The sequence below is a fragment of the Amblyomma americanum genome, chromosome 7 (assembly GCF_052857255.1).
Source record: "Amblyomma americanum isolate KBUSLIRL-KWMA chromosome 7, ASM5285725v1, whole genome shotgun sequence".
In the NCBI taxonomy this organism is placed as follows: Eukaryota; Metazoa; Arthropoda; class Arachnida; order Ixodida; family Ixodidae; genus Amblyomma; species Amblyomma americanum.
In genome coordinates this window covers 33211273-33232163 of record NC_135503.1, presented here as the reverse complement: position 1 = coordinate 33232163, position 20891 = coordinate 33211273, and the positions used below count along the sequence as shown (strand labels likewise).

General features: G+C 47.4%; 1 protein-coding gene across 1 annotated transcript in view; it reads left to right on the top strand.

Annotated features, from left to right (window-relative positions):
• LOC144098818 (uncharacterized) overlaps nt 1-17331 on the top strand; it is a 60606-nt gene extending 43275 nt beyond the window's left edge. The window contains 6 exon segments of the mRNA XM_077631707.1: nt 1072-1244; nt 4655-4990; nt 5794-5987; nt 11639-11797; nt 15504-15553; nt 16292-17331. Coding sequence (XP_077487833.1) covers nt 1072-1244; nt 4655-4990; nt 5794-5987; nt 11639-11797; nt 15504-15553; nt 16292-16603 — 1224 coding nt within the window. The 3' untranslated portion in view covers nt 16604-17331.
• The last annotated feature ends 3560 nt before the right edge of the window (nt 17332-20891 follow it).

The following is a 20891-nucleotide window of genomic DNA, read 5'->3' as shown; positions in this document are numbered from 1 at the left end:
GATTAGTTCATATATGTATAGGCTGCAACAAAAAAAGCCTCTACAAGGTGATCAGAATAAAGGTTTACAGATTTTTAAAAATTAGGCATTGAGTGGTGCGTTAAATCAGCCTATGCACATGCGGCCAGGGGGACAAAACGTGAGATAATAGTCACCGTTAGGCACTTAAATAAGTAGAATATAATAATGGTTTTACATACGTAGTAGCGTATTAACCCAAAAACATGTTTTAGTTCATTTGTATCTGCGGCTCTCGTCGTGAATTCTTACCAAGTTTTGCCTAGTGTCTTTATTAGTTGGCATGCAGGCATCACACAGAAAAGGAAACAGCGTCACAGGATTTGGCTAGAACATTCTTATTCATTAAAACAATTTTTCAGCCCAAACCTGTATGAACTGGTTCAAACCAGAACAGAATGGCGCTTTCGAGCCGAACCCGGATCTGACCCCAAAAAACCTGAACCTGAACTGGAGCCAAAAATATTCCTGTTCGACACCCTGCTTGTATTATCAACTCTCCACTGGGTTTGTCAGTTGAAGATTGCGGATCATGGAGTAGCCACTTGGCACTAGCACTTCACCCTAATTCTTCGTTTAAGCATTTGCGAGCGGTGTTTCACCATTTGTGTCCTCTATGTGTAGTTAAGTTTACAGGGAACACACTGCTGCCCCTCCACGGGCTCGCTCACCGCTATCAGTGGCAAGCCAAGGTTGTTGCATCACTCTTCCATTTTCACTTTGTCGAAGCCACTAAAACTGCTCCATCCTTGTGTATGCATCACTTCCGTCAGGAATCCGACACGCAAAGTGCTAAGGGTATATTGATGTGCTAATGTCAGTGTCCAGTGTGTGAAATGGGGCAGTTAGTATTACACATCTGAGACGGTAAAAATTGGGCCTGACTGTTATTACAAACAAGCTGTACTTATTGCATTTCAGTTTTCTGTAGGATCGTGCCAGCAAGTTAGGACCACACATACACACGTACAGTGAAATTCATGCTATTTAGATGCACCTTTCAAAGCCCGCCATATGACTCATTTTACAAGTTCGAGGTGTAATTGGTTGCAGGAACTGGAGACTGCACTCGAGGACCTGCGCCGAGAGTTGACGGAGACGCAAGAAAACTCTATAGATGCCTGGAACAGGGTCTCCTCTCTCCGGGCTGAGCTGGAAAAGAGCAAGGAGTCGGTCGCTTGGCTACGCACTCGAATGCGCATCTACAAGACACGCATTTCAGAGCTGTGAGGATGCTTGATTGGTTTGAATTGGGCTAACTTTCTAGTGCGCTAACACTTATAGTGGCTTGTCCCTGCATTTAGCCATTGTGTGTCTGCCTGTTTGGCTGAAGCTGGTTTTGAGGCAAGCTGCTCGCCTGCCCACAGAGTGGTGGGCAACCTGCCCAGGTGTTTCAGCGAAAGTGAACCAAAATTTCTTAAAACAGGCTTTTTCAGGCATGAAGGTGGGTTCTGCGGCACAATAATACCTGCGTTGGTGGACATCAGAAAACAAGTAAATATTGTTAACTAGTTAGCTGTTTAACTGATTTCTGATAATTAACTATAACATTTAGGCTACTTGTTGCAATTAGAAACTTGTAGCAGGTCATTAGTAATAGCCATATAAGTTTCTAGAATTTCTAAAATGTGATTACTCTTGGTGCTGTGGCTTGACAAAATTTGGCTTTTTCGACTTGTTACATGCACTAGAGGGGTTGCTTTGCCTGCACGGTTTCTAAAGCACATGTAATTTCGCATGATGCAGCCAAATTTTGTCGAGCCACAGCGGGGAGGGTAAGTGCATTTTCGAAATTCTAAAGATTGCTATGGGTATTACTAACAACTACTTACAAACCTCTGGTTGTAACCAGTAGCCTAACTGTTATAGTTAAAAAGCTAATTTTCAGAAATTAGTTATGTGGGAAACTAGTTGACATTATTTATGCGTTTTCTGCTGTCTGCCAAAGCAGGTATTATTGTGCCGCAAAAGCCACCTTCATACCTCAAAAAGCCTATTTATAAAAATTTTGGTTCACCTTCGCTGAAAAAACAGGTGTGTATATATATTTATACATAGCAACTTGCCCACCGTGTCAGGTGGCAGCTCATTTAATCATGAGGCTGATCAGGAAGAGCATTCTGGGCCGCAACCCAACCCAAGCAATCCAATTCTAACCGACAACAGCACCTGCCATAAAATGACAGTGGCGCATCGCTTGATCACTGCACCATTACACCAGGAATGGTAGGAAGACTTCCAGGGATTTATGGAACCGAAAACGGAACGGAACCGAAGAGAAAACCAAAGTGCTAGCGCACTTAATTTGCATTTGGCCTAACTACACAAATCGACCATCATTTTTTTTTGTCCCGTCCTGCAGTAAGTTGAAATTACTGGTTGTTGCATGTTTAATGCAACTAGAGTACAGACTAGCTTGCACTCGTATTTCACTCCGCTAAATTGGCGTTTTGTAGTAGGCTTTATTTCATGCCTTCTTTGCTTTTGCAGTGCTGTATTTTCTGGTTTATTTTATTCCCCTCTTCATTTCAGAGGTGTTGCAATGAACATGGGACTGTCCCAGAGATTCAGTGTAGTACTGTAGAATCACGATGATACAAACATGGTTGATGCGAATTTCGACATTGTACGCATTCGTAAAACTCCCCAGCTGGAATGGATTGTGCACAGTGTGCAGAATTTCAGATGTTCCGAACCATCTCCTGCGCCACTAAGGATGGTGCGAACTCTTGAGTTGTGACTGCACCCTCGAGCACCAAGCACTGCCCATACATCGCCGACGCCGCGATCACTAGTTGTGCAGTACACACCGCGAGCAGTGAGTAGCGGCGCGCTGCCCGCACATAGCGTGCTCCGCAGCCGTTAATCGTACTGTACTCTCAGGGAGCAGTGAGCTGCGGTGCATGCATTGCCGACGTTGTGACCTACAGTCACTCTGTACGCACCACAAGTAGAGTTGTGACTATGCCGCCATAAACCCCATCAGCTGTGAACAGATCTGTATAAATGCATTTCCCATGCTTCTACATACGACTTTTGTTCGCTTTGGATGATACGAATTTTTTCATAACCCTGGAGATTTGTATCATTGAGATTCTACTGTATGCTGTTGTGAAAAGAATTATAGCCATAGCACGTGCTACTGACATATCGTTTGTTATTCCTGTGCTTGTTATGCAAACATTTGATCCTTCACTAACTGAGACAGCTTCTTTCTGGCCTGGCCTGTTTGCACTGAGTGACCTTCACTTACAGTGGGGCGTTTAAAGGTGCAGTAAAGAGGAATCTGAACTCATATTTTTAACGTGGGAACTCGATCTACACGTTCCGAGCATTCTTAGAAACTTCGAATTATTGTCCTGTGCGATCGATTTCTCTAAGTGAAATCGGATTAAACGTCCTAGCTCCTGCCTTTTCTTAACTCAGAGCTGAAGGTAGGAGGAGTCTCGACAAGTCGCAGGACGAAATTGTGGCAAGAGGTAAAACGAAGTTCAGGGGGTGCCAACCGTGGCACTTAAGGTTTGTTGCATTGAAATATGCTTGTGTTCACTTTCGTTGTACGGCGAACTACTTTTTGGGTGTGGACATAGCTTGTGAAAACAGGCATTCTAGCCTTGGCAGTGTTGCCTGCTATGTATGAAATGTAGTACAGGTCTCCTGACAGTAAAAGCAACTGGCCAAGAACATCAACGCACTGAACAAGTTAAAATCAGCAGCACTCCTGGGTGTGGGAACAGAAGTAGGCATGCGTTTCTCGATATCTTAGTGCACATAAGGATATAACTACTTACCTGCAGAGGCAAGCGCATTCTGTGAAGAAATCGTGCGATAATACTGCTCCCATGCCTGCTTGAAGGCACAGACTACTGGCATGTGTTTTATCCAACATGATTGATGATATCGGCGATGTGCAGCCCTTGTGCAACGGGGCGGTGGTTCAGCAGGATGACCAAAACAGTGCAAATGCTGTGCTGCCCAGCTTGTCCGTCATCAAGCACAAGCACCCCCAGAATACTACTAGTCAGATGTAACTCATGAACGAAGCAGCATACGCCCCTCAAAGGAGGCCCTCCAGCCACAGGCATCGACCGATTGTCGTTATGTTGGGGTCAATACCCTTGCATCTGCTACTGTGACATCACAGAAGGGTGGCAGATGAAACGGGATATACCGTGGATTAATCAGATTAACCAAAGCCATCATGATAATTAGTCCACACCCTTGGCTGAAGGGCCTCTTTTTAGGGGCATCTGCAGCTTCATTGTTGAGTTGTATTGGACTATAGTTGGAGCCATTGATCGCTTGCTGAGATGAAGGCATGCTGCTTTAAAAGAGTCACATGACAATGCCGTGCCCACACCGATTGCAAGAATTAAATGCCATGTGGCAAAATTTAGCACTGCCCGAGGTGCACCATGTGTACAAAAATGCTTAAGTACTTCTGGTCACTAGATTGTGTCGGCACCTGTCTGACTCTAATCTGCTTGTAATGCTTGTGAAGCATTATTCTGCTTGCCCAAGGAGGGGAGTTTTCCTCCTGTCTATACATGCTACATCATCACAAAGCTTGGATAGACTATGCTGGGATCTGCCAGCCTCCATCTTTAACTCCTATGGACTCCACCTTAAAATGCAGGGAGAAGCCTGGCCCCGCAACAAACAAGGATGAGTGTGAAGGTGTTAGTGGCGTTGCTACCCCTGCGACGCCTTCCAAGTCTGGAGTGCTGCTGCACACACCAGTTGTCACACAGCTGAGCGTCCACGCCCAAAGCCCAAACAGGGCGGAGTTTTGCATGACTGTGTCAGCGTGCAGGGATGGCAAATCTGCTTCGGGCACTCCTGCTGCGAAGCTGTTCAAGAGGTCACTGTCGAAGCCACCGTCAGCCACAAAGTGCCCTGAAGATCATGTGGCCTCTGCCGCTTCGACGGCAGCAACAGTGGCAACAAAGAGGTCACTATTTTCGCAGACGAGGTGAGAATGTCCTGCTGGTCTGTTTTTCTGCCGAGACTTTGTCTAAAGTATGAAATATCTTCTGTCTGGTTTTGGCAATCTATCCATGGTGTGAGGTGTTTCCTAGAATGCGTGCCTTACCTGCCACTACCTTTGGGCCGATCGCGGGGTTCCGTAATCATTTGTCTTGTCGGATGCCAAAGGCTTTATAAGAGCGCTGAGCAACCCCACGTTTTTTGGCTTCTGTCCTTTTCTTCCCAAAATGCATGATAAAAAATGTGTGCAAATGCACGGCTCTTCATAAAAGGCCCAATACTACAAATAATCTGCTGTAAGCAATTAGTGATTTGTCCCAAAGTAGAGGGGGGGGGGGGGGCTAAGTTGGGCACAAAAACAAAATCTAATATCTTTGAAGCTCTGCAAAGAAGGCCATTCGCTAGTCAAATTTTCTTTTCCTTTTTATTGAATTTTTTCCCCCTCCTGCCCTAGTTAAGGCCTAGGCTGTCATGAAAAAAGTGAGCTACCGAAGTAGGTGTGAATGAATTATTTGCAGCTGTAAATCATAAGAGGGCAAAACAAACAGAACTAGTGAGTTTTGTCCGGAGCAAAGCCTTAAATCTTTAGGGCCAGTGGGCTGCATATTTGAGACCTGTGATAAATAGGCCGCTTGTTATTTTTGTGAAGCCTTGAAGAGAACTGGAAAGGTATCAGTAACATCAATGCTTTTAATTCTTCAATTTTTGCGTCTTCTCCTGTTGTGATAATGCTGCTCCCGGGTTCATTATCTGGAAGTGTTCCATCAGAAGTTTGCGTGCAATTTGCAGCCGTGCCCAGCCTCCCAAGCCACAGGAGACCCAGGCATCGTTGAGCAGGGGTGCGCCTTCGTCAGCTTCCATGTCGGGAGTTATGACAAGGAACCGCCGTGCTACTGCTTCCTCCTCCCGGATTGGCCTGGCGCATGAACAAGCGGCTGGCGCCAAAACAGCAACGCCAACGCAACAGCGTGGAGTTCCACATTGTGAGTATTGAGAGGTGACATTTTGGAGCTTTTTATCGCGAGTAGGCTTTTACCTAATGAAAACAAACTTACTTGCAGTGAAGCTTAAACGCCGTCAAAATTGCCCTAGAGTAAATATTTGGAGCAGAGATCTTAATCATCTTCACATGCGAGCTGCATTGACAAGCTTTCTACTGGCATTGACGAAAAAGCGAACTGCTTGAAAGCTTGCGACAGCGTTGTTGAACCAGCAGCTAAAATGGGATATGGGTGTGTCGGATAGGAGTGGTTGGGTTTTGTACGGCGTCGTTATTTCCTAGTTGCGTAATAAAACTGGAAATGAGTTATAGCAACTAGGCGTCTTAAAAAAGAACTCCAATTAAGAATTGTCACTGTGTGAGCTGGGCTTTACTCTTCACACACTTTTTAATGTTTTGCCTCAGGTTTGTGAGCATAATGAACTTGTGACCTTGCCACTCTACAGTAAAACCTTGTTCATACGTTATCGGTTCATAGAATTCTCCTGTTCTTAAGCTCAAAATCACAGGCAGTGAAAACGTCCCACAGAGTTGCACCATTTTTCTTGTGGTTATTACATTCCCAGTTAACCAGATTTCCTGGCTACTGCATGCAAAATTTCAATAAATTGTATTCGTATAATCTGATTAGTGAGAGAACGAACATGTGCAAGCATATGAGTAGGCCGAACCTGGTTGCACTAGACATGAAGAGCTGGAATGCAGTGGCATTCCCCTGCCATGGTGATCTCTTTGCAGTGCACACCTGCGAAGGGGAAAAGTAGTATTCAAAAAATAAACTGCGCTAATATACGAGCGGGCCATTCTAGAGGGGATGCGACATGAAAACGAGGAACACAGCCACTACTTCGCAGCGCTTAAAGGCGCAGTAAAGAGGAATCTTAACTCGTCTTTTTACCAAGGGAACTCTATCTACATGTTCCGGGCATTCTTAGAAACTTCTAATTATTGTCCTGTGCGGCCGATATCCCTAATTAAATCTGTTTAAATGCCCCAGCTCCCGCATTTTAACTCAATGCGGTAGGTAGGAGTCAGCCAATGCATCAGCCTGTCCTGTGGCAGCTTGCCATCAGCGGAGTGATGCGTAAATAAGAGTCCACGTGCATTTTTATTTCTGTGGGCCTAATTTGCGGCTATATTGCCTGTGACTGAAACTGTTTATTCACAGAAATCTAAAAAACAAAATAAAAGCAAAAGTGAAGCCGCCACTGGACTGGACAAAAGGCAGTCCACGTGTTGCTTGACTCCGCCTACCTACCACATTCTGTTGAAGAGAAGGCTGGAGCCGGGACGTTTAATCCGATTTAACTAGGGCAATCGGCCGCACAAGATAATAATTCGAACTTTCAAAGAATGCCCGGAACGTAGAGATAGACTTCCCGTGGTAAAGAGACGAGTTCAGATTCCTCTTTAGTGCACCTTTAAGGGCTAGCGGGGCGAACCATCGGAGAACTGCAGTCGTGCGATTGCGTACGAGCGGGCAGGGTATGGGGAATGCAGCATGAAAGAGCAAAAATGCTGCAACAGTCAGCTGCCATGGTGGCTTTTCTGCCCAGAGATCTCAGAGAACAAAAACCACAAAAATTACGATGGCACTTGCCAAAATTCTAAAGTCTGTTCGGCTAAAGCCTGTGGCCACTCCACTGCCTATTTCCATGAGTTTGTGTATGGCACCCACAGTCGAATGGCCAGGCCTCTCTCGCCTTAGTCCCAGGAGAAGCCTTGAGGTGCCGTGCGTTCATTCATTGATCTTCCACTGTTTGGTGTTGGGGGAATCCGACTTCCTGCGCTTGTCCGAACCGCTTGGTGCAGAATCACTGGACCACTTGGGAGCCATCTGACTCACTCACTCGACTGCAACGACACGCCTCTTGAAGGAGCACTGTCGCAGCGCGTAGTCGCTCTGCCTGCCGGTGTAGGTGACGTCACTGCTGCTACGTGCAGCTGCGCATGCGCTTCGGTACCGCCACCTCTCGCCGAGGGTCGAGGAAGGTTGTGCGCCGATGTGGAGTAGGGCATGCGCTTCTGGGCATGCGCTTCAGTGCTGCCACCTCTCGCCGAGGGGCGAGGAAGGTGTGCGCCAGTGCGGGGGAAGGGCATGCGCTTTGGTGCCGCCACCCCTCCCCGAGGGGCGAGGGAACATGTGCGCCAGTGCGGGAGAGGGCATGCGCTTCGGTGCCGCCACCTTTCCCCGAGAGGCGAGTAAGGTGTGGGCCAGTGCGGGGGAGGGCATGCGCTTCGGTGCCGCCACCTTTCCCCCAAGGGGCGACTAAGGTGTGCGCCAGTGCGGGGGAGGGCATGCGCTTCGGTGCTGCCACCTCTCGCTGAGAAGCGAGGAAGGTGTGCGCCATTGCGGGGGGAGGGCATGTCCTTCAGTGCGGGGGAGGGCATGCGCTTCGGTGCTGCCACCTCTCGCTGAGAAGCGAGGAAGGTGTGCGCCATTGCGGGGGAGGGCATGCGCTTCGGTGCCGCCACCTTTCCCGGAGGGGCAAGTGGCAAGTAAGGTGTGCGCCAGTGCGGGGGAGGGCATGCGCTTCGATGCTGCCACCTCTCGTTGAGAAGTGAGGAAGGTGTGCGCCATTGCGGGGGAGGGCATGCGCTTCGGTGCCGCCACCTTTCCCGGAGGGGCAAGTGGCAAGTAAGGTGTGCGCCAGTGCGGGGGAGGGCATGCGCTCCGGTGCCACCACCTTTCCCGGAGGGGCAAGTAGCAAGTAAGGTGTGCGCCAGTGCGGGGGAGGGCATGCCGCCACCTTTCCCGGAGGGGCAAGTGGCAAGTAAGGTGTGCGCCATTGCGGGGGGAGGGCATGCGCTTCGGTGCCGCCACCTTTCCCAGAGGGGCAAGTGGCAAGTAAGGTGTGCGCCAGTGCGGGGGAGGGCATGCGCTTCGGTGCCGCCACCTTTCCGGAGGGGGCAATTGGCAAGTAAGGTGTGCGCCAGTGCGGGGGGAGGGCATGCGCATCGGTGCTGCCACCTCTCGCTGAGAAGTGAGGAAGGTTGTGCGCCATTGCGGGGAGGGCATGCGCTTCGGTGCCGCCACCTTTCCCTGAGGGGCAAGTGGCAAGTAAAAGTAAGGTGTGCGCCAGTGCGGGGGAGGGCATGCGCTTCGGTGCCGCCACCTTTCCCGGAGGGGCAATTGGCAAGTAAGGTGTGCGCCAGTGCGGGGGAGGGCATGCGCTTCGGTGCTGCCACCTTTCCCGGAGGGGGCAAAGTGGCAAGTAAGGTGTGCGCCAGTGTGGGGGAGGGCATGCGCTTCGGTGCTGCCACCTCTCGCTGAGGAAGCAAGAAAGGTGTGCGCCATTGCGGGGGGAGGGCATGCCCTTCGGTGCCGCCACCTTTCCCGGAGGGGCAAGTGGCAAGTAAGGTGTGCGCCAGTGTGGGGGAGGGCATGCGCTTCTGTGCCGCCACCTTTCCCGGAGGGGCAAGTGGCAAGTAAGGTGTGCGCCAGTGCGGGGGAGGGCATGCGCTTCGGTGCTGCCACCTCTCGCTGAGAAGTGAGGAAGGTTTGCGCCATTGCGGGGAGGGCATGCGCTTCGGTGCTGCCCACCTTTCCCGGAGGGGCAAGTGGCAAGTAAGGTGTGCGCCAGTGTGGGGGAGGGGCATGCGCTTCGGTGCTGCCACCTCTCGCTGAGAAGCAAGAAAGGTGTGCGCCATTGCGGGGGAGGGCATGCCCTTCGGTGCCGCCACCTTTCCCGGAGGGGCAAGTGGCAAGTAAGGTGTGCGCCAGTGCGGGGGAGGGCATGCGCTTCGATGCTGCCACCTCTCGTTGAGAAGTGAGGAAGGTGTGCGCCATTGCGGGGGAGGGCATGCGCTTCGGTGCCGCCACCTTTCCCGGAGGGGCAAGTGGCAAGTAAGGTGTGCGCCAGTGCGGGGGAGGGCATGCGCTTCGGTGCTGCCACCTCTCGCTGAGAAGTGAGGAAGGTTTGCGCCATTGCGGGGAGGGCATGCGCTTTGGTGTCGCCACCTTTCCCGGAGGGGCAATTGGCAAGTAAGGTGTGCGCCAGTGCCGGGGAGGGCATGCGCTTCGGTGCTGCCACCTCTCGCTGAGAAGTGAGGAAGGTTTGCGCCATTGCGGGGAGGGCATGCGCTTCGGTGCCGCCACCTTTCCCGGAGGGGCAATTGGCAAGTAAGGTGTGCGCCAGTGCGGGGGAGGGCATGCGCTTCGGTGCTGCCACCTTTCCCGGAGGGGCAAGTGGCAAGTAAGGTGTGCGCCAGTGTGGGGGAGGGCATGCGCTTCGGTGCTGCCACCTCTCGCTGAGAAGCAAGAAAGGTGTGCGCCATTGCGGGGGAGGGCATGCCCTTCGGTGCCGCCACCTTTCCCGGAGGGGCAAGTGGCAAGTAAGGTGTGCGCCAGTGCGGGGGAGGGCATGCGCTTCGGTGCTGCCACCTCTCGCTGAGAAGTGAGGAAGGTTTGCGCCATTGCGGGGAGGGCATGCGCTTCGGTGTCGCCACCTTTCCCGGAGGGGCAAGTGGCAAGTAAAAGTAAGGTGTGCGCCAGTGCGGGGGAGGGCATGCGCTTCGGTGCCGCCACCTTTCCCGGAGGGGCAAGTGGCAAGTAAGGTGTGCGCCAGTGCGGGGGAGGGCATGCGCTTCTGTGCCGCCACCTTTCCCGGAGGGGCAAGTGGCAAGTAAGGTGTGCGCCAGTGCGGGGGAGGGCATGCGCTTCGGTGCCGCCACCTTTCCGGGAGGGGCAAGTGGCAAGTAAGGTGAGCGCCAGTGCGGGGGAGGGCATGCGCTTCGGTGCTGCCACCTCTTGCTGAGAAGTGAGAAAGGTGTGCGCCATTGCGGGGGAGGGCATGCGCTTCAATGCCGCCACCTCTCGCTGAGGGGCGAGGTGGGTTTTGCCAGTGCGGGGTAGGGCATGCGCTTCGGTGCCGCCACCTCTCGCCGAGGCGCGAGGATGGTGTGCGCCAGTTCGGGAGAGGGCATACACTTCTGAGCTGCCACTTCTCGCCGAGGGACGAGGAAGGTGTGCGCCAGTGCGGGGGAGCGTGTTCCAGGATGTTACGTATGGATAGGATCCCGGCCGGGAGTACGAGCCATTAAAGGGCTTCGCCTTAAAGACTGGACAGAGGCAGGTAACAGCACAGGGTGGTAATAACAGCTGAATAATAATTGAAGGAGCATTGTGGCTTATGAGTCAGTTGCACGTGCAATGTAGCAAACAAGCACAAAGCGGGTATGAAGACATTAAAATCTTTTCGCCGGCAGAAACAACAACATTCAGTATGTAGAAGGCATGAAAAGAAGACGAGGCAAAGATGATGCAATCAGCATGCGCAAAAAAAAAACGAAAAACAGCATAGAGTCATGCACGTATTAACAGTAATTCTTTTTGGAAAATGGACACTGAAGGCGTGCGTGCTGATACATTCATCCGGCTGTAATCGCTGGATTACAGGTGGATTTCAAGGTGGGTTGAATTCTGCAAGAGCAGTTCCAGCCTTGTTCCAAGAAATCTGATTGACATTTTTTATTATGTGAAAGGGTCAGTTGAGAAGTATACTTCATTGAACAGTTTTGAACAGTTTTTTAAAACGTATAAACGAGGTTTTACTGCACTTGGTGTGGCTTAGCCTTTGTTGCATGAAGCGCCCTTTGCGTCATGATACATGTTGCCTCTTCTGGTGGGCCCAGCTTCTTCAGCACAGGCATCAATCGCGGACAAAGAGAACGTCGTTGAAGGCCGGCGGGCGGAGGTGACTTCGAAGCGTAAGCAGCTGGAGTCGCCCCAAATGCGCCCAAACACGAGATGCTCCAAGCAGTCTGCCATCGGAATGTCTCCCTTCGGCAGGGGTCTGTTATTTTTCCCCCCGCAACACAAATCCATCTTCAGGGTTGGCTCTTGCTGCTTCGTCAATATTTCATGCCACTGCACCGTGCCACTGCTCCGTGCTGGCTTGCCTGTAGCACGGTGGTGTTTGGGCTCGTCTTGGGAATGCTGCATTCTTGCTTGCTCTTGTCTGATGTTTATTTTTCTGTTTACCAGGGATGTAATGCCACACATATCTTGGTTCTGAATTCTGCAAAGAGTGTTATGAGCAGAACTCTCTGTAACCTTATATCGTGTTGTCAGGTATAACCTATACCTGACAAGCTCAGAGCAACCCAAACGACTGAACAGTCCTGCAACACTAGAGAAAAAAATGTTGTATTTATCAACATTTATCGCCTGTTTACATGTTATTTAATGGGCTTTATGTTTGCAGAGGGAGCAGCAACATTACAGATCAGCATAGTTTGTCAGAATTGCACTTGAGAGACGTGTGACAGCTTGTGTCAAGCGTTTCTAAAGTGTAGTGCCTTTTTCTTTTTGGGTTCATAATTGCTTTAAGGCTTCACTTTACTGTGCTGCACTTGTTTAGGAAAGCCAGAACAATCTGCGGTGCACTGAGGTTTTATGAGCACATTATGCATTTCAGAAAACCAACATTATGCATCTCCCTGCACATACTACTGTTGCACCCCTGCAGATGCTGTTGCATAGTGCTATTGCATACAACATTGCACCCAATGGGAAAAAGCACCTTGCCGTTTGCATGCATCCTCCAGTGCCACACGACTGCCAATTTGCGGTGCTGTCTAGTTGCTTGCCTCATGGACAATTTAACTGAATACTTATATCTATGGTCGTGTACTGAAGCATCGCTATGGCTGCTATGGTAGTCGTCCTTGTGTGTATGTGGAGGCATGACTAGCGTCTGGTGACGGGATTTCTACTCCTCGTTCGTGCCTTGCCTCTTGCATGAAGCTTTTATATTGTGATGTGGAATGTTTTGCTTCCTACATCAAAGTATCCAATGTGCAGTTGCCTATGGAAGTTTTTGGAACGGAAATGTAGCAGTAAACGCGAATTTTCTGTCTGCCTGGAGGCGTTGCCTGACGCTGATGTGCACTGTTGAGGCTGCACTGCAGGGCACGCCCTTGATTTCATGGCTGCATGCTTGACTGCTGAGAAATTAAGCTTTTTCGTGGTTTCAATGTTCCAGAAACTTCTGTCAGCAGCCAGTACATTGTACTGAAAGACAGCCTTGGCGTCTTGATGAATGTATAGTGTACTTTTAATTTGGACTTGCAGTTTATTCCAAGTAATGTCCAGTCAATGTCAATGGTTTTAAAGGCTCTCCTTAATTAGAAGGGTGCATAATTTGAACAAATTTTCTGTTTTTTTTAAATTCGAATTGTTGAGAGTTCACTGTATAGAAATGAGCGAGCTCAGGTGAGTCTGTGGCAAGCTGGTAGCAAAACCAGCACATTTTGTAATAAGTCTTGTAACTGTAAAACGAGTTTTGTGCATTGTTTAATTGTACCAAGCTTTGCAGAATTTTTTGACCTAAAGAGAATTTCAATACACTTGTCAGATGGACTAATTTTGCATCATTTTAGTGGTTCTAATGAATGCCACTCAAGTACAGTATCTGTATTAAACTGTGCATATTTAGATTGCAGAAATACTGTATTTACTCTATTCTAATGCGCCCCCGATTGTAACACACACATTTTTCATGGTCAGGAAGAAGTGCAATGCCTTCGATTGTAACATGCACCAGATTTCCATGCTTCGGTAAAGAAATAATTTTCTTCTCACTTCGAAAACCAACCTTTATTGAAACTGCTCTGATGTCATGATGAAGTAAATGGCATTTTCACCTCGCTCGCCTTTCTCCTCCTGGTCGGAAAAGTTGTCTTCACTCATCGTTGCTGTTGGAATCATCTTCTTGTTCTTATCAACCCAAATCATTTCATCCTCAGTGCTGTCTGTCACATTTGAAATTCTGCATTTCTTGGTGGTTTTGTTGATAATGGCAGATGGGATCGTGCACCCCACATCCTTTAGCCTGCAAAAGCCTGCGGTGAGACACACTTCGTCCTGTTGCTTGGTGCTGCTGGAAACCGGCCCTTCTACAGTCAGTTAAAACCCTTAATCGACTTGCTGGTGAAAATCCTGTCGCTCTGCTTCCATAAATCATGCGTACAATTTCAGGAACACCAAAGGTGTGTTTCTTGGCCCCATTACCACTTTCCTCCACACACAAGAGTACCTTTTTCTTTTTTTTAACCTGGTGTCGTAGGAAACTTGATGTGTCCTCACAAGTGACTTTTTCATATTGACTCAAGTCCAGGCGGGATCCTTGCCGACAGGTCACTTCAGATGCTTGTGAGGCCTACTGGTATCCACGACTGCGGTAGCCGATATGATGATATCAACACACAAGAAATACCAAGCTGCCATTTTAGGATCATGATGACAATAAGGTGTTGCTGGCGTGGTTTCAATTTCGTACTCGGTGCTAACGCACATGCCTTCTTTAGATGAATTTTTCCAGAAAAAAAGTTGAATTAAAATCGTGTAAAGACTAATATTCACATCTAGGTTATAGGAAAGCACTTAGCCTATTTACTCGTATGTAAGGCGAAGCTTAAGGACGCAAAACAAAGTTATTTTAATAGACATCGTGGCCAATATGTTTGTTCATCTTCCCTGCTTTCGGGGTATGCATGTTATATTTGGAGTCAACTTTCTTTTTTTCTGGCAGCGAGGGATGCTAGGTGGGGGCCACGTCTATCTACATATAGAGTATGTGTTGCGCGTTATGACCACTGTAGCATATTTTAGGTCGTGTTCAGAAAATACTGCCTTAATTTAAAGAAAATAAGTGCACAAATCATGTGAGTATGGTATTTGCATAAGTTTTTGCGATCTTATACTTCTTAATTACATCCCATCCCACCTGCCCATTCGCTTTCTTTGACGCAAATAAAAAATCTTCAGATTGTTCTCGCCAGGTTGCCAGGTATGGATACGAATGGCATTTTTCATGAAGCTTTTAATTTTGTATTTGGTCTTGGCTCTTGATGCTTTCTTTTTCCTGGTGGCATGATGGTATTGTGTGATTGTGAAGGAATGGATGGGGTTAATGGCACCACCCCCTCACTTGCCTTTAAATGATTTGAATTTAGAAAAAGAGAAAATTTGTTCAAATTATGCACTCTTCTAATTAAGGGGAGCCTTTAGAACCCTTCACGTCGACTGGCCATTGGTTTAATGCAAGGCATTGCTGCAGCCTCTAAACATTGGCTAAGCCACTATCCCTGGAGATTCTGAAAATGAAAATGCTGTTGCGACTTTTTAAATTGCTGCCTCCATCGCCATCTGATCTCATTAGCTGCTTCTCATTTTCATTTTTGTTGCAAGCGGCAGCATTTAGCACCGCCTCATGTGCACATGTTCTATCAGGGACACAGGTCTTCAGGACACGTGAGCAGCTATCAAAGCCGTTAGCTCCGTTATCAGCTGGCGGGTTAAGACCATTCTTGTGTACGTGAAAGTCAAGGAGTCAGGATAATGTATTCTAATAACTGAGTCATATGGCGTGATCCTTGCTAGACATAGTACATATCCATCATGAGCGCTTCTCGCATATCGTGGAGACTTTTGTCCCCAGTAGTACAATAGTCATGGGCATTTCTGAAGATAGCTGGGTTTATTTTTTGTCTCTAGATTCATCGAACATCCGGACCAGGACAGGTTCACGTGTAGACACGCGAAAGGTGAGCTTGCATGATTCAGCAATTTAAATATGCTCATTTTGTTTCTGCTACAAAAGTTTTTCATCTTGTGGACACATTTAGTCATCTGTCACAGCCTTTTTTTGCAGCATGATATTGCACTTTATTATGCAGGTTCTTTTTGTTCCTAGATGAAATTTGGAATTTGCCAAGGAAAGCTTTGGTATAGAAAACAAAGTGCCTAACAAATGTTTGTTTCATTTGGCCATATGTTAAAAAGGAATTGTTCCTGGCGAGCTGTAAACCTGGCACTGCAAGTGCTTGAGTATCGCTATTGTTTTTTCTGAAAGATGCGTCCTTTTGCATAATGTGCGATTACTTTGTGCTCTCATTTAAAATGTTTTCTGCACAAGCGCAACAGGCACCGACAGTTCGTTTATTGATATACCCTCTGGCCCAGAAGAATTGCAGAAGGAAGTGGTTACAACTTGGAACAAAAGAAAAATTCACTTGAACGTGGTGCAGACAATAACATTCTTTGATTGTAGTACAGTGGTAGCTAAAGAATCGCTAAATAGTTAGGGTTCGTCAGTGAACACAGCTTCACTTGAAAATGGTTCCATTCAAGACACTGAAGAAGAAACTTATTACAATTGAGACAAACTTTACAGACTTTGTGAATGTGTCTACTATTGTGTCCTACTAGTCTGTCTTTGCTGTCACAGCGAGCTATCTAACCATCTGTGTCCACATCCTCTACCCACTCTCATGCACAAACAGCGTCTGCAGCGACACCAACAACAGGAGCAGCAGCAACAGCCACAAGCCGAGAAAGCAGTGCCAGTGCAAAGTGCCTCCACTGCTGCTGCACCACCTTGTGCGAAGAAAGCACCAGCCAGCAGTGCTGCACCACCTTGTGCGAAGAAGGTGCCAGCCAGCAGTGCTGCACCACCTTGTGCGAAGAAGGCGCCAGCCAGCAGTGCTGCACCCAAAGCAGCTGGCGGCGTCATGACCAGGTCACGAGCCAGCGCCGGTGCTGACAAACCAAAACCAGAAAGCGAGGAAGCAGAGACCGATTGCAATTTGCAGTAGTGCACTTGCCCCTCTCACTTTCGCATTCCTTTTTCTTGTTTTATCAGCTGTAGTCCCCGGTTTTGCCCTTGCATTTTGTGTTCATTGTGTCAGATTATAGCAGCTGGTGCTGTAATGTTTTTAAACTGCTTCACACTTTTTTTTGTGTGTGTTATTGAGCATGGTATTGATCTCTGCAGACCTTTCATTCAGGTAGCAGCTGAATGAAATGTAGCTATTTGCATGCAGATTATTATGGCTAAAGACAGGCATTGTAAATTAAAACATCTTTTCTTACATCCATCTTCATGTGTCTTCAACTTCGTTCTATTCCTGGGTGGTTTTGGTATACCTTAGTCTGAATTGGGACGGTCAGAAAGGACGCTAAAGAGGTAACATTAATCATCTGACTGAAGAGCGGACAGGATGACATGCTTTTGTAACTCTACCTTTCTACCTTTATAGCGCTACCTTTCTATGCTGTCATACTTCAGTGTCTTCGTTGGTTTTGCTTAATTTTTTTGCCTTTGATTCATTGTGAATAACCATCACGTTCTTATGCTGTTTATTTTATTTATCTGTGCATACTATATTTCACTGACTCATTTCATCATTTGTTCAATTTCTTGAAAGCTCTGTGGATATATTATCCATTTTATATTTCTGATTTTAACGATACTTTTATCTTTGCAGTGGTCACCTATTATTATTTGGCTGAAGCTATTTATTTTGCAAATAAATCAATTTTTAAAAATATTTTTGTATCATAGTTCAATTTTTTCTTGTCACTTCTTCCATATTTTATTCTTAAAGGGGCTCTGAAAAAAGTGCTCAATAAAGGTGCAATATTCTGGGGATGTTAATGGACACTGCATCAGGGATATCTTCAGGTAAGAATTTTGTAAATGCGTTTTGTAGAAGCTGAGTTATCTAAAAATTCAAATGTGAGCATCTTTGTGTCTCTTCTCTCCTCTTGTCGCTTTTCGCATGATCAAAGGTCTGCGCTTTTGAACGAAGCTGGCACACTGTAAACTAAGGAATAATTGGGAGTCTACATGGAGCTATGCTGTAAATAAGCTTCACCTGCTAAAGCAAAGCTTAGGAGAATGGAAGTCATGCACACATAACAATGAGGTTTATTCTTGCAAACCAAGAGAAACTGATATGCGAGCCATAAAGGAAATAATTGCTTCAAAGCGCATTATATTTTTATGTCCAAAATTTGACAAATTAACGATAAAGCATTCAGGATTTTACTACCAACACATACCATTCCATCCTAGCTTACTAAATGGAGGAAATGCAGTCGATACGTGCAGCCTCCTGTTTTTACGTTCCTAAAGGAATCAAAGCTGTTATGACGTTTTAAAAACTTTCCCTTCCTCTTCCACAAAACCAACACCTAACCTTGCATTAGGCTCGTCTGTCGCTGATGTGCTATTAAGCACAATCTCAACCTAAACATAGAAGGTATGGAAGTGGTTAAACAAAAATAAAGCAACCATTGGTGCCACTGCACATCAAACCCATATATGGTGGGTAGATTTCTAAGAATCAAAGCTGTTATGACGTTTTAAAAACTTTCCCTTCCTCTTCCACAAAACCAACACCTAACCTTGCATTAGGCTCGTCGGTCGCTGATGTGCCATTAAGCACAATCTCAACCTAAACATAGAAGGTATGGAAGTGGTTAAACAAAAATAAAGCAATCATTGGTGCCACTGCACATCAAACCCATATATGGTGGGTAGATTTCTGGCATCTTGTTTTACATTGCAAATTATTCCTCTGTGATGCAAAATGAATTCATCTATTGAACTGCAAATTATTTGCTCCCCATTCAAGAAAGAGAAATCACAGGCAGTTTGGCTTCTGGCTAACTGCGAATTGTGCGCTAGCACGATCACGCCTGGTTTTGCACTATTTGACATTTTATGGTATTGTTTGATTTGAACTGACCTCTGTTGATACATATATCATGCAAGTTTCCCTGCAGGATGGGCATCTTTGGTGAGTGGCGACACCAGCAGCAGCGGCAAAACTCCCTTGAACACAAAAAGGGAGCAAAAACTCCAATAACAGGCCCCACAGAACCGGGAGCATAGGTTTTTTAAATATATCACCAAAAGTTATTAGATATGGCGTTCCTAACCCATTCGCTTCCGCCGTTTCATCCGCGTTCCGCGCGCTGCCATCCGCGACATTTTTTGAGCGCGCGGCGCGACCGATGTCGCTGCAAACAAACCGCGATAACTTGCGCTAGAAAAGTCATAGCGCAAAAAAAAAAAATGGTTTTATTTTGCTCTCAAAGCACGCACACATTTTCGGAATTAGAAATTCTTTCGCGTATGATAAATTTTAAAACACTCTGGCATGTGAAGTGCGACGTTACATTTTTCACACTCCCAACGGCTTTCACTTCTCTTCCCCTGTGCTTTGCAGACCACACATCTTCGAGATGGATTTTCCTTCACAGCATTGGGGAGTATCTGGCGAGGAAAATGCGCCCACTCAGAAGCTTCTAGCCGCATCGGTGATGGAGCCACAGCTGGTTTCCCTCTGCGCTGATATTCTGGCAAAACAGTTTCTTCGACGATCTGTTCGACAAGGTCCACCTTCCAATCCGCGTAGGACATTTTTTTCCCGGTTGCTTTTTGGAACAAGATATAGCTGTTATAAACAGCTAAATCCATAACATAAAAAAAAAATTTCCCTGTATCTTTTGGCGTATCTGCGCATTATAGGGAAGGAAGCCAGCTGCTGATCATGACGGTCAACGCCTCCCATGCCTTTATTATAGTCAAGCACAACACGAGGTTTCCGGATCGGTTGACCATCTTTTGTTTTTTTCGACGAGTCAGTGAAGTCTGCAGCAGCGTGGACAGTGGAGAGCATTGTCACTGGCTTTTTGTCCTGCCATTTTGCAGCCATGATGCCATGGGAAAACACAGTGGATCACTCACCCCGTTGCAAGTTCAATTTCTTGAAATCTTTGGGCATGTTTTTTCGGTGCAATCTCGCTGTACCAACAGCATTGGATCCTGAATCTTTGACACGCAGAAACAGGGCCGGAGAACTATACCAATTGTCCACAAAAATGGTATGGTCATTTGGTAGGTACTCGCTTGCAAGTTCAATAACAACGGCCTCGCTGCACAACATTCCAGCCGTCGCAGGCGACTTGTCGCTCTTTCCGGTGTATATCGCAAATTTGAGGCAGTATCCACTGGTCGATTCGCAGATCTTGTAAAATTTTATACCGAAGCGTGCTCTCTTCGACGGGTTGAACTGCACAAAGCAGAGTCGGCCTCGAAACTTCATGAGACTCTCATCCACTGCCAACTGCTGTTCTGGATAATAGGAACTGGAGAAAGCTTCCAAGACATACTCTAACACTGAGCGCAACTTCCACAGCTTATCCCCTTGTGCTTGGCCGCTACTGTCCGAGAAATGCAGGTATTTACAAAGGGCTTGATAACGCTGCCTTGGCATCAGGGATGGGAAGAACGGTGTGCTAATTACCGATCTGTGTGCCCAATATGACTGAATTGTGTTTTTCTTGACTTGGCCCATAAGTACACAGACGGCGAAGAAAACCTTCATCTCACCTGGTGTTGTGGGAAACCAAGAGCGATCGGGCGCTGAAGCCTGTTTCAGAACAGCAAATGCGTTCGTTTCATCAGCGATCATCTGCCAGAAGTCTTCGCCGATCAAGCAGTTGAACGACGTCAAAGCTGTCGGATTTGCAGAGAGGGCTAACTGAACAGTTCTCTTCATCCCTGAATTCCCACTGAACAAACACTGTTCCACTTTCTTGTCGCTGTCAGTCGGATTCCACTTCCAGTCTTCTAACTTCGGTGCTTTTGCAGGCGGCGCGCAATCCACATCTGATGAGTTTGACTAAGCGTCAGAGCCGACATCGTCGTCGGACGAGTCACTTTCAGAATCACTGCTTTGCAGGTCATCTACAACTACAGTGTCGTCGCTGTCCTCATCATCACTCGCAAATAGAACCGATTCAATCTCTGCCTGCGTGAGAGCCTTGCCTCGCCGCGTCGCCATGTTTGACTCAGAAATGCGGGCTTGGAAAATACCACGTGGAAAATACTTTTCTCCTTGCAAATATTTGAGAATCTTGCAGACAACTATCTCCACCTGGTGTAAAAATTAGTAAACAAAAACCAGGAAACATTTTTATGTAGCGCCATCTCTTATTTGTTGCGATAACTAACGGTTTTCAGTCGGACGGCGTTTCGCCGTCTTTTGCCACTTCGGCCCTTTCTCCGCCGGACGGCGAATCGCCGTCTTT